Below are 14,806 nucleotides of genomic sequence, written 5' to 3'. Positions count from 1 at the left end.
GTACAGCATGGTAACTATGGTTAATAACACTGGAATACACAACTGAAAGTTGCTGAGACAGCAAATCTTAAAAGATCTCATCATAAGAAAAATTTATAACTACGTATGGCAATGGATATTAATTAGACTTATGGTGGTGATCATTTCACAGTAAATACAGATATCAAATCCTGTGTTGTACACCTAAAACTAATATATGTTATATGTCAATTATACTACAATAAGCAAAAAATAAATAAAAATAAAAGACATGGGCTTTGTAACATGATCTTACATATGTGCTATTTGGGGTTTCGGAGTCAATATCTGATTTTTTTTTTTTTTTTTTAGATTTTATTTATTTATTTGAGACAGAGAGAGAGAGAGAGCATGCGTGCACTTGAGAGAGAGCGTGGCGGGGGTTGGGTAAAGAGAGAGAGGGAGAAGCAAACTCCCTGCTGAGCACCGAGCCAATGTGGATCTTGATCCCAGGACCTTGAGATCATGAGCTGAGCAGAAGGCAGATGCTTAATGATTGAGCCACCCAGGCACCACTCAATATCTGATATTTTATTTTATTTATTTTTATTTCTTTTAATATCTGATATTATAAACTTTAAACTAATCTAGCGTGTTTTCTGGAGCAAACATCCAGTTGGTCATATTTGTCCTCAGGTCACATTTCAGAACCACTTAACACTAACAATAATTACTGAAAACTTCAAAAAGATTTTGGTCCTTTGGGTTAGATCTATTGATGTTTTTTCCATTAGACCTTAATGCAGGACAATTTTCAACACATTTATTCACTTGAAAAAATAAACTTACTACATGCAAAAAAGATTTTTATAAAATTGTATTTTTAAAATAAAAATTTTAGGGACACCTGGGTGGCTCAGCTGGTTAAAGCCTCTGCCTTCGGCTCAGGTCATGATCCTGGGGTCCTGGGATGGAGCCCCGCACTGGGCTCTCTGCTCAGCAGCGAGCCTGCTTCCCTTCCTCTCTCTCTGCCTGCCTCTCTGCCTACTTGTGATCTCTGTCTGTCAAATAAATAAATAAGATCTTTAAAATAAATAAATATTTTGATAAGGATGCCATTGCTTTATACTTTTTGGAAATCATGTTGATATCTGGCTCAAAAGACGAGAGCTTCATCCTCTCCTTCCGTACCCCCCCTGCAGCTACGTCACAGATCATGCCGCTTCTAGAAAATTCTACCACATACCCGTGGGAGAAAGAGACAAAGGACAAAAGGATCTGTTCGTGTTATTATAAAGATAGGTTTGAACTCAAAGGGCCCCTACAAGTTTCTCCAGACCAGACTTCAAGGATGACTCCTTCAAAAATATTAGTGTTCCAATTACATTGGAAGCAATTTTCAGTTTACTACAAAGATTTCTCATTGAAGAAGTTTAAAATATTTATGAATATCTCTGTGTATGAAACCTGTTCACATACGAAAATTCCCCCGTTTGATCTGCTGCAATGTACAACAACTACTCTAATTGTAAGAGAACTCCTTCCATCAACCTCCCCTCTCTGCCTTGTTGCATTAATGGGACCCTTTACCCCTCCACACTCAGACCTCTTCACAGGGCTGTCAAACAGATGTCACCCATGTGGCATCTCCAATGGCATTGGAACCTGACATTGTCAGGACAGAATTCCTGATTTCACTTCTTCACCATGAACTCCACATGATTTTCCCCATCTCAGCAAATGGCACCATGGTTCACCCAACTGTTTAACTCAAATACCAACAAACCCTTCCCAATTTATCTTTCTTTCACCTCCATATCACATCTATAAGCTGCCAAAATGCACCAGCCATCCCTCACTCCCCATGCTGTCAACCCAGCCCCAGCCAGCATTACGTTTTGCTTGACCACTGCTGTATACAACTTTCCAACCGGAATCCCTGTGTACCCTACTACTACATGGAACATATTTTCCACCCCTGACTAGTAGCAGAATCTATTTTTCTACTCCTGAAACCTAAATCACAAATGCCCCATCTCAACCTAAACTCCAATGCTCTCTAAGTCTCTTGGAATAAAGTTAAACCACCTCCAGCATACCACAAGTGACCTTGTCAATGTCAACTCACGGCATTGCCTACCTTCTCTTGACCATGCCAAACTTTCCTCACCTTAGCAACTTTCTACTTGCAGCTGTCCTCATCTGGAGCCTCCACACACACTTCCACGTGTCTGGCTCCTTCTCGTCATTTGGGTCTCAGCTCAAATGATACCCTTGTAGGAGAGCCCTCCTTGACGTACCTGATCATTGCCAAACCTACCTCACGATTCTCTCTTACATCACCCTGTTTTATCAATCTACCCCATAACTATCCAGAAGTACTGGGCTTATTTTCATGAATTTTCTTTGTGCTCTTCCCCTATGACCATCACCAGGCTCTAAGGTCTGGAAACGATCCTGTGTATGTCTTGTTCACTATGACACCCTCAGGCCCCCCTGAGACACAGTCAGACCTGAGAGAGAATTTGTAGGAAATGAACAGCAGAGATGAATAAATAATCAAATGACTTGATAAGCGAATCATAATAAAGAACCTGTACTGCCAAAAGAACTTCATAAAATACTTTCTTTGCTGTTCTCAATTGTCAAGGGACTTACAAAGAATTTCATGTATTCATGGATGACAACTCAGTCAAATCCACACTCTGCTCTATCTCTAACACCTTTTCTGCTTTTGTAGAAACACGCCATATGGAGGGGGAGGAAAGCATGGTGGTTTAGCAAGGCCTGCTATGGATATATGAAACCTAATTCTCAACATAAAAATCTGAAACATTTTTCCTGTTTCATGTGGCTTTGACCTCTGGAACTGATGAAAGAAATAAATACTGAAATTCATAGGATTAAATGAAATGTCAAGACTTTCCATAGAATTGTCTTAATTCTCTTTTAAGAAAATTGTGTGAAATTTGTTCTAAAAAACACAAAAGCTAAGTACTTTTCCTTTGCAAACTAATTTTTCATCTACGTGAGAATCTTATCATCAATATTTATGATTATTGTTAATCTTTTATTTTTCTTATAAATTTGAATTTAGCCATTGATTGCATCCTCTATATTACATTAACTACCCCATCATCTCCTAAAATACAATGTGAACTCTGGGAAGAAATAATTTCATGTAAATTCATATATACACACACATGGGCACAAAGCATAAATATCTGTGCATGAATATTTCCAACAGGCTAAGTCAATAAAAATGTCTCACTGGAAATATTAGAGCAAATTATTACAAATCTTTAAAAAATGACTTTAATTTAAGGGCATATGCTATCATTGAGTGGAACATTGGGGACAGCATAAATCTCTATTAAGAATATTGCTGAAGGTATTAAATATTCTAAAACAATATGAAATACAATATAACAAAAGAGTAATGTAAAATGATTCTCTGTAAACACAAGCCAGATATAAAATGTAACACTGAATTATATCCTTCTAACCATATAAACGAAAAAAAAAAAGTTTGATGAGTATGTGAATGGTTTTCAGTAAAAGTTATCATGATAGGCTATTAATTAAACTCTTATGGAAATGAATGCTCATTCCTTCTTTTTGCCAGTGGGAAATCAGTGATAATTTAAAGAAGCTTGATAAATTTTTGAAGGAAAGTATTAAACACGCTGGCGTTATAATTGTGTGAAAAGTCTTAGTTTTACTCTATAAATATACCATTGCATATTAGTGAAATGGAAAACCATCTCTCCTAATACTTAGGTCACTTTCACCAGATGATTTCTCTAGTATAACTTTGCTATTGAGCAAAGAACAGAGTAACTTAATTGGCTTTGATAAGGAAAATTATCAAAGTAACTTCAGTGTTCCTGTGAAGTCACACAAGACAGCACACATGTTGTTTTAAAAGCACATGCTTCCATATATTCTTAATGATCAAGTAGTTAGTTGCCTTACACAACTTTCCCCCCAAAAAAAACTCAGATTTAGTAAATTTGGGCAAACATTGCAAAAAAGGTGGTATTAAGAAAATCATTAATATAAATATAGTCAATAATAATTTCTTGATGTTTTAAATATACATAAAAAGTGAATTCTCAGGAATTAATTTCAATACCACCTTACATCATCTATCATAACTTTATATCTCCATACTCTGCTAAGCAGGTTTAGCACAAAAATATTTCTGTTTTCATCAGAAAGTAGTTTACAGAAGGACCTAAATATAAAGATCAGACTCGGACTTCAACCTTCCAAGGCCACAGGGGTGAAATTCAGATAAAGGATGTGTTATTAGGCTGCATTTCTCAAATGCGGGAGTCATGGGAGAATTCCAGTAAGGAATTTGGAGACCAACTGCAGAGTCCCTTGTCCCGGGGGTGGGGTGGGCCGTTGCCATGACAGCCACACAACGCATCTCCCTCTGGGAAGAAGCTCCTAGCTGCCCAGTCTTTGGAAAGCCTGCCCCAACTGCTAACCATTCAAGGATTTTTCCTTAGAGGAATAGATATTAAAAGCATTAGCCTATCCACACCTTCCTCCCAAATCATTTGAAATCATGTTAAACGTCTCTGAAGAAATACATTTCAAATTGAACCCACAACAATTTCAGAAGACTGTCGAAGGTTTAGCATGCAAACTGGCTACCGGTTCCATGTACTGAGGCCCAAAGTTTTACCTCCTTAGCAGGAAATCAGTGTGTTTTCACCCTGTCACCAGAATGGCACCAATCCATATTTTCTTTTCATTTTTCTTTTCAGTTATGCTGTATTCCTTTTTAATGTTCACTGAAAGTGCATTTTTAAACTTTCAGATTTGTCATTCTCTCAAAATTGCTGAATGGAGAGATGGGTATTTTAGTAAAATGAAGCAGCATATAAATAAAACCCGTAACTGTTATGAAGTAATAGTAAGAAATAAAAAAACACAAAACTTGTACCTTTTTAACATAACCTATGATCTCCTTTACCAATGTTGGATTGATTTTTTGGAAAAAAAAAAAATTTGACGGCTCTCCAACTTCTTCTTTCTCAAAAAGAAAAAAAAAAAAACAAAGACAGTAATTTTCAAGGAGTTTAGCTTCTGGGAGTCTTCAAAAGGAAGAAAAGGCACACTATTGCCCTCTTTAATGTAAAAAATTCAATTATACCATTAATGATTTGGAAAGAAAAGTGGAGAGAGCTACAATAGGAGAAACACAAGGTGATTAAGCTATTTTTACAAAATCAGACAGAGATAAAAGCAGCCTAATGAGTGGTAAGAATATTATCCTTCAAAATATGTCAATTTTTAAAAAAATGATATCCTTAAAAAATCGTGTTATTTTTTCTTGACTTGTACAACAAATGCTGTTACTTCACGATAGTATGTACACACACAACTTTATCTATATTAGCAATAAAGGGAAAAGGTATCACTCAGCTTAATCATCTATCACTAGTCATCAAATCTATCACTAAAGGACTTGCAATTATTTCCAAATATAAAACGCACCCTCAAAAAAAAAAAAAAAAAAAAAAGAGGGACGCCTGGGTGGCTCAGTTGGTTAAGCAGCTGCCTTCGGCTCAGGTCATGATCCCAGCATCCTGGGATCGAGTCCCGCATCGGGCTCCTTGCTTGGCGGGGAGCCTGCTTCTCCCTCTGCCTCTGCCTGCCATTCTGTCTGCCTGTGCTCGCTCTCTCTCCCTCTCTCTCTCTGATAAATAAATAAAATCTTTAAAAAAAAGGCACTACTATCAACAAGCATATTCAAAAGTATGTGTACTGCCCTCTAAGGACAATTTATAAAGAATTCTTAAAATACATGGTGGAGAAGAACATAGAAACAAAAATGCATTGTCTTTCCGGTTCCCTGAATCTCATTTAGATCACAAATGCGGACAACTCCTCAACAGGTAATTCCTCATACACCTACCTCACAAGCCTTCATAGGCATACATATACACATGTAAACATGGGTACAGAAATACTGCCCTCCAGAATTTCCTACAAAGATACAAAAAGCACAAACCAAGAATACTGGTGTATTTGACTAGTCTAAAATTAGTAACTTCTGTTCATCAGAAGATAGCACAAATGAGTAAAAACTAAAGCTATAGATTGAGAAAGATATTTGCGCGGCATGTAAATGACAGGGATTAAAATGTGAAATAGATGAAGTCAATAGTCAATGGGAAAAAATGGCCAGAAGATGACTTCAGACACTCCACAAAAGAAACAGAGGGCCCGTGAACATGAGAAAAACCTGCTCAGCCTCGTTCGTATTCTAGAGCAAAAGAACTGGAAACAGTCTAAATATGATAATCACAGAAAGGATAAATAAATCAGGTTATACAGCGTCACATAAAATGGAACCAAAAAATGAAGTAACAGAAAAATACGTGCAGAATTATTAGATTTCTATAATAGAGAACGAAAATATTGCCCATTGCATGCACAGGTGAGTTTTCCAGAGGCAGCCTTCGGAAGGCTGGTTCTCAGAAACTAGCTTGCAGAAGACTCATTCGCAGACCTGCCGACTGAGGATGTTGGCCTTTAGGGAAGGGCCGGAAGACGCGTTATGAGGTTCCGAGTCAGTTACGGGGAATCTCTCCTTCCCTCCCAACAAACTCCCTCTGAGCACAGGCTCTGCGGTCACTGCTAGGATGCCTCCCCAGATGGGGTTCTTGCCACCACCTCAGGCTGCTCACTTCACTCCTGGAGCACATCATTCAGCAGCATGTTGATACCCAGAAGTCTTCCCTATAACTCGCATTTCTCCTTCGGTCATCTAGACTCATGGAGGATAATTCCCTTTTCAAGTGACATTTTCAGTATCTGAAAGAGTATCCTTTCTTCCTAAACCTCCCATCTACACATGAAACAATGTCATTTAAATAAATAAATATACATATATTTAAATATATAAATATGTAAAAAGTGTGTATATAAATGTATATTATTAAATATATAAATATATAATATAATATATAAATATTTATATATCATTATTATATTATATCATATATTATACACATGTTATTAAACATATATTATTTATAAATAAATATACATGATATAAATATATAATATATATTATTTATATTTATTTATACACACATACATATATTTATTCATTTCCTGGACGTGGTCAAGTCTATCAAAGGCTTTTTTGAAACTTGGCACCCCAGAATATACATGATATCCCCATGTCGTCTAAACATCCCATACCTTTGCCCTCACCATTGACTCCATAACTGAAATGTAGTTTAAAAGTTGCATTTCATACTTCCAGATCCACTTGGTTTTTGATGACTTCTTATAAACAGAAGTCTGTTTTGGCTTTATTCAAGCAGTACCTAGGTTTCCTCTTTCACATTAATATTACATGCTTGGTCCAATGAAAGAACTGCAAAGTAACTTTAAGCTCATTGGTATTTCAACAGTTCTAAAGATAGCTTTCAGATTAACATGAAAAACTTCCAAGGCCAAGAGGCAACACCTGATTTTGGAGAACTAAATGGTCTGTTTGTCATGTTAAAATTACTGGGAGAGCTCATTCATTTGAAAATGCATTCAATTCCCTCATACTCTCAGGGAGTATTTTGAATGCCAAATGACATGGGGAAAATCATCATTAACATTCAATTTTATATTAAACCCCTCTTTGAATGTCCGCTTTCATACATCATTTAATTATATAAAGGCAGTAAAAATGTTTCAGGGGGAGAAAGGAACAGAGCTGGAAGGATCATGTTGCGTAAGCCAACTTGCGAATGTTGGCTAGCACGGTGATTCATGTCCACACTGAAGAATAAAGTGCTGGACATCAGCCTAATGGGCAGACTTTGTATCACCCCACTGAGTGGGGACAACCCAATAACTTTGTGTCGTTGCAGCAGAGTAACGCCAGGAACATGAGGCTTGTCCCTGAGTGTTGTTGGGAATAGTCAATTACCACTTAGCAGCTGTGTAGGGAGGCCATATTTAAAAAGTGGGTGTGATGAGCTTCTTAAAAAAAAAAGGGAGGGGGCTGTGAGAAGAGCAAAGTCAACGCCATTCATTATAGACCGAAAAAATAGGTCCTTACAGATACACAGCAGAGTTGAGTCCTAACAATGGGGACAGAGAGGCGGGCCAAGGTGAAGTCAAATCACAGTTGCCCTTCGGATACAGAAGAAATTACAGGTAAGAGAGGAGTGAATGGTCAAAGATAGAGGGTGTGGTCAAGTTCAGTGCGCCAAGGAGGCAGAGAGACCAAAGAGGTACTTATGGAAGCATCTACATTATTCTTTCTTTGCACTATTGCCACGCACATTCTACAGTTTCCTCAAAAATAATCAAGCAATTTTTTTTTAATCCAATGGCCTCATGCTGTGCATCTTTAATGGGCTCCTATATGATAAATATATATCACCAGGGCTTCTAATCTGCACTTTGAAAGTTGACAATGCCCCATCATCATATATATGTATATATATATATATGTGTGTATATATATATAATATATATAAATATATATAATAAATATAAATATATATATATATACATACAATATATATACACTATATATATTATAGTAGGATGATCCTGGCCAAGTTGTTCACCTTGTCTTTGCATCAGGTTCTGTAGCTACTAACATGCGGGTAATAGAATACCTATCCTTAAGGTTGCTACGAAGATTAAAACCTAATACCTATAAAAGGATTAAACAGTCCCTGGCATTTACAAGGACTTCATAAAAGCTATTATCATTTTCAAGCACCTCATAAAAAAAATGATGATTTCATTAAAAAGTTTAACTTAAAATAGCCAATGCTCATAGAACACTAAATAGATGACTTGCCATTTTTTTAAAATGTAAATTTAAATAAAATGTAATCCATGGGCTTCCACAATGAAACATCACAAGAAATGTGCAAATCAACCACTTGGATGGATACAAATTCAACATTTTCCAAAATGAAAATATTTGATTAGATTCACATACAAGATGTTTATTTACATCACCTATGAAAGGCACAAAATCAGAATGTGTTTTATTTTGGAACACAATAGACTAAAATGTATCTCTATGATAATAAAAGGGAGGGCAAGAGTATAAGGAGAATCACAAATTTTACATCATAATCAAGGCCAATGTCTGTTTAAGAAAATAACCTGTGTTCAAGTAATTTGTAAGAATCATTGGTGTATTTGAAAACATAATTAATGCAAACAGAGCCTCAGCAACTTAGCCTACATAGGGTACCGCCTTAAAACACTAATACCAAAAGATTCCGACTCAAACTTAACATTGAAACTTCTCCCAGCCGGCAATTTTAAGTATCTGAAAGTCCCACAACTCATTTTGTTTGAAAATATATTGGATATATAATATACAAAATACATTTATACGACCCCCAGATGATTTTTCCCCAGTCATCCTAATTAGTGATGTCCTGACCATGTGACTATTCTCTTTTGCTAAAACGATGAGAAATTCTGGCATGTAGGTGTGCAATCCTACTTGGGGCACTGCCCAGCTAAAATAAAAACCACTTAAGGCACACGTTAAACAGCATTATATGAAGAAACTTCATTTAAATTAGAGAGACAGAGAAAATCAGACTGATTTTCCATGTAAACTCCCTGGGTCTGGGTAATAAGCAAGTTTGTGAATGATCTGGTCATCCCTAGCTTACTCATCCATTGTTGCTATGGAATGCTCTTTATAAATATTAATGTTCACAGATGAAAAAGAATCCATCTCTATTAAGAACGTTGCTATCTAAATTTTGAGAAGAATAAATACGTTGATAAAAAGCTAATTAAACAATGAAACATTTCTTCAATTAAAACTTATAAAAATTTAAATGATTTTTTTTTAACTTGAAATCATTCTGACACAAGGATATTAACACAAGATCAGCCAAAGTTACCCTGAACTGGTTAGAATTATAGCTTGGGGACAGATCAGCATCAGTTTATAAGATTATAGTCATTTTATGAGTTTAACTGAAGGCAATCAACAGCATCACTGCAAAATCTGTGACTCTGAATACTGATACACTATTTAAAACCCTGTTTTTAAAAAGATAATTAAGAGGACTTGCTGTTTAGTCAGTCCAGCAGGAAAAGGAAGATAAATAAAATTTTTGAAATTAGCTTGAAGCAATGGAGAAAAAATTAGTGTATTTACCTTTCCCTTGTCATGGGTATGCCTTCTTCATTTTGTTATATATATATATGTTTGCGTGTATATATGTACACCAAATTCTTCGTTCTCTTCTCTCATATCCTCTTATCATATAACATAAGATATATCGACTTTACATCACAGTATTTAAGTATTAGCTTTACAACATAGAGTTTAAATTATGGGTATTAAGGAGAAGAGTAAATATTACCCAAGGACTTTGTACCCTTTTGTGAGAAAAGTGTTAGTGGATTTTCAATTATACTCAGAATTGTCACGTTGTATCAGGTGGAGCTACAACCTTGCTGCTGTCTTAATTTGGAAATGAAACATGGTTTGAGGAGATGCACACAGGTGCCAAGGACTTGGGATGGTTAATTTTATGGGTCAACTTGTTAGGCTGCGATATCCAGATATTACTGGTCAAACATTATCTTAGATACTTCTGTGAAGGTATGCTTTAGATGAAATTAACATACAGATCAGTAGACTGTGAGCCGCAGATTACCTTCATAATGTTGGTGGGCCTCATCCAATCAGGTGAAGGCCCAAATAGAAAAATGACAGACCTCCTCAGAAGAAAGAATTCTGCTGGCAGTCATCCTTCAGATCTGGACTATAGCATCAACTCTTCCCTAGATGTCTAGCCTACTTCTTTTACCATGCATATTTTGGATTTGCCAGTGTTCACAATCACATGAGCCAATTCCTTAAAATAAATAATCTATCCATTGATATCTATCAGCTCTGTTTCTCCAGAGAATCCCTACACATGGCCCCTGAGTTAAAAGCTGGTGCACTGAAACCAGATGACTTAGTTTCAGTCCTAATTCTACTATAAACTAGTTGGAAGACACAGGCAAATTACTAAACCTCATTGGGCCTCTGTTTCCTCATCCATAAAGAATAATAAATATTACCACTTACCCCATAGGATTGTTTTGAACATTAAATGAATTATATACACAGGAAGTGTTTATACAAAGAATGCTCAATATGTTGGACCATTTTCTAAGCACTCTGTAAATACACATGATGATTTCTAAGCTTCTGTTAACATAGCTAGTGAACTAGCAGTTAGTCTTAGAAACCAGAACAGTATGGATGAAGACAATTTTTTTTAGAAAAAAATTTGCAAGGTTGTGTGGAAATCTATATTTGTAAGAGATATTCAAGATAAATGAAAACAACATAGGTTCTAGAAATAAGCACGTCTGGAATGGATTTTCAATAATTAGCATCTGCAAATAGCGGAAGTAAGGTATACCTACTTTATGCAATAGGGCCGTTCTTCCAAACGTGCCTGACAATAAATTATATGAAAAATCAACTACAAAACCACTGATAAACTATAATCTAAGAAATGCCTTAACCTCATTTTTTAATTGTTAGCGCTTCTTAACATCTCTCTCTATATTTATAGTCTATACTTCCCCTCTGTACATTTCTTGCTTTTTTCTAATCTTTTCTGCTTACTGCCCACATACACTCTTGCCCTATAATTTCATCTCCTTCCCCTGTAATTGTCTGCCAACTGAATACTGTTTGTGTTTTTGTTTATTGTGTCTTGCTTTTATCCGGAAGAAAGACTAGCGGAACATTTATTTCCTTTTGGCCTGGGGAAAAACTTCATAACATTGACCCAAAAGCTGAAAATTTACAGAGGAAAAAAAAATTATTGAAATTATGACTTCAAAGTTGAATGCCTAATATATGTCAAAAAAGATTACAAAGAAAAATTAAAAGGTGAAGTATTGGTATTGGTTGGAAATAGTAATATATACTATTATTTTATAATGGTTTATACTTTACAATAAACATTAATTATTTCATATTAATCAGAACAATCTTGTAAAGACAGTAGAAAGCAGGATTTTTCAACATCAGCACTAAAGACAGTTGGGGCCAGATAATCCTCTGTTGTGGGCAACAGCCCAGCAGAGCAGCATTCCTGGTTTTTAACCATGAGATGCCAGTAGCTCCCCCATCTATCCGCACTCCCACTATGATAACCAAAAACATTTCCTGGTATTGTCAAATGTCCTGTGGCTGGACCGATCATGACCAGTTGAGAACCACTGCCAGAAAGGAGTGGAAGTCAGTAGGACCTTTTGTTTACAAATCAGGTAAAATTCAAAGAAGTTAAGTCACTTGCCCAAATACACCCCCTCTCTTAATGACCTATCAACTTGACAATTCTAGGACACCACCATGAATCCTTGGGTTGAGACACTAATCACCACCTAGAAACTGATCCTGTTGCATGGCAACTCTCTGATCTTCTAGGCACTTCTGAACTTTCTTTTTCCTCAACTGATCTAGTCATTAATTCAGGCTTTTGTTTTCTCCTAGAAGGAAAAGGTGGCATTATAAATTCCAACTTAGAAATACACAATATGAAAATTTACCTGGGCATAAAATATTTTTGTATGGTGTCTGCCTCAGTTGTTTGTTTGTTTGTTTGTTTTCCAAAATAGTATCTATCTTAATTGGCACAAGATTGATGAAACAATCCATCACTCTTACTAATTAGGTAGCTCACAGGCCATCCAACCAGTCTGATTTCCTTATTCACACATGCACAAAGCACTGAAAACATTCTTTTTATAGAAGCATGATAGCAAGAAACCTAGCCATACACTGAAAATTAGAGGTAGAGTTGACACTTTGATTATCCGGACCAAAATACTTTCCAATAGTCTCGAACTCCTCTGGAAGCTCCACGAGCTTGCTCAATGACCCAGTGGCGTGCAGACTTACACAGTGTAATAAACAGCATTTTTTCCTCTCACCCTATCATCCTTTCTCCATGTCTAAAAGAATACTAGATTTTCAGCTTAATACTCTAAACACGAACCCTTCATACAACTAGTCAACCACTGTATCTAAGTCGTGTTCCACGTCTCTTCCAAACTGTTTCTCGACAACAAAAGAGGGAAGAATGGAACTGTCCCATGTAATACACTACCATCTGTGTGCAGGCTAATAAGATGAAAAGGGGATATTTGAATGTCAGAGGATTAGAGTTATAAACCATACCTTCCATGACATACACCAGCGACCCCACATCTCCTTCTTTGATGATGCAACTGTCTTTGCCATACTCCACTGGGTACATACAATCCACAATCTCTTGGATCTGCGACAGCTCCAGGTTCTTCATAAAGTCATTGTCAAGGATAGCTTCCTTTATGAGATCCTTGGACCTAGGTAAAGAGAGAGAAGATTTATTGGCACATCAGACAAGCGTTTTCATAGTTTGTGAAGTTCAGCAGAGCCGTACGGCATCCTGGCACACTACAATGCATTTTCTTCTTAGGCATCCAATCATTTTCTGAAAGACCTGAGAACAAAGTAATTCCATGGCCATCAGAAAGGCACTGAGAAATTCTGCTTTAAACAAAGTATCACTGAATGCATGTGTGACCAACCAAAAAGAAGCAAAAGCAAATCATCCCATTTTTTTTAAAGAATGTGTTTAAATCACAATGATTACGAGAAAACCAATGGACAAGCACTGTAAATTGATGTTTGCAACTTAGTTTAAGAATAAATGTGAAAAAGAGACAAAAGAATTTTATGGAATAGACACTACTATCCCGGTATTTCTATATTATAAAAAAACATCAGAATGTGTCATACTATACACCAGAACAGTAAAAAACAATTTGTTTACTTGTTTCTTCTGTGCCTCATCCACTAGACCTCATGCCCTATGAGGGTGCGATCATTAGTTTTTTCTCTCCTCTGTGCTAAATGTTTACAATAACGCTAGTTACAGTATGGGTTTCAAAGATAATATTTTGACTGAAAAACGATAAAAACTGGATTCCTAATTAATGGTTTGAAAGAACTGGCAGAAATCTGATACTTCTTTATCCATACCTTACACATTTTCAGAGACAATCTATTTTGAGGTAACCGGGCAGATAAAACCCTTGACTGGGATGTTTTTCAACATGACAAGATTTAGACATGGATGAAACAGGCAGTTAGTGAGAAAGAGATTTACAAATACTATAACTGGAATTCAGGGAAGTTTTGCAGAACTTAAAGATGGTGATAATTTGATTCTCAGGGGTAAGAAGTTCCAAATGACCTCTTAAGGGTACAAAAATTAAAGGGAAACCAAGAAATGTCTTATCAGGAGGAGCACAATCAGAGAGCAGTTGGGGATAAGATAAAAGCAAGATCTTAACAACACAGAGAGAAAGCACAACATCTGGAATTGTATATTAAGAGTGTTAATTTGACAAGTATCTGACTACAAACTGGTCCCCACCCACATTTGCATCATAAGTGGTTCTCAAAGAAATGACCTCAGTAGTGAATACTGAGTAAAGGATTAGCCCTCCCCATTTCCAGGTGCCTTTTCTTCTGGACCTCAGTCCAACTGGACTACTGCCATCACACATTATGTTTTGTAATGGTTTTGGATTTAATAATAAGAAGGTATATAAAAAAATTGAAAATTCACCATTATGAAAACTATACTTAGAATTGACTGTTAGGATGCAATTAAAATTGTTTATGAAGAGTGTTAACAGTGTGGGGGAAATTCTTTCACTATTTTTAAGTGAGAAAATAGAATACAGAATTGTTTTTAGAGTAAGAGAATGTTTTATATGAGAATGTAGAGATGAAAGAGAAATCTAGAAAACTTAGAATTAAAAA

General features: G+C 36.1%; 1 protein-coding gene across 2 annotated transcripts in view; it reads right to left on the bottom strand.

The window, feature by feature from the left end:
* PRKG1 (protein kinase cGMP-dependent 1) overlaps positions 1-14,806 on the bottom strand; it is a 1,248,991-nt gene that overhangs the window by 1,070,167 nt on the left and 164,018 nt on the right. For both annotated transcript variants that reach the window (XM_059397429.1, XM_059397428.1), the window contains exon 2: positions 13,172-13,338. In XM_059397429.1, coding sequence (XP_059253412.1) covers positions 13,172-13,338 — 167 coding nt within the window. The remainder of the gene's footprint in view (positions 1-13,171; positions 13,339-14,806) is intronic.

The sequence above is a fragment of the Mustela nigripes genome, chromosome 4, assembly GCF_022355385.1.
Source record: "Mustela nigripes isolate SB6536 chromosome 4, MUSNIG.SB6536, whole genome shotgun sequence".
Lineage (NCBI taxonomy): Eukaryota > Metazoa > Chordata > Mammalia > Carnivora > Mustelidae > Mustela > Mustela nigripes.
The sequence above is the reverse complement of the archived record's forward strand: the minus strand, read 5'-3'. Positions and strand labels throughout refer to the sequence as shown.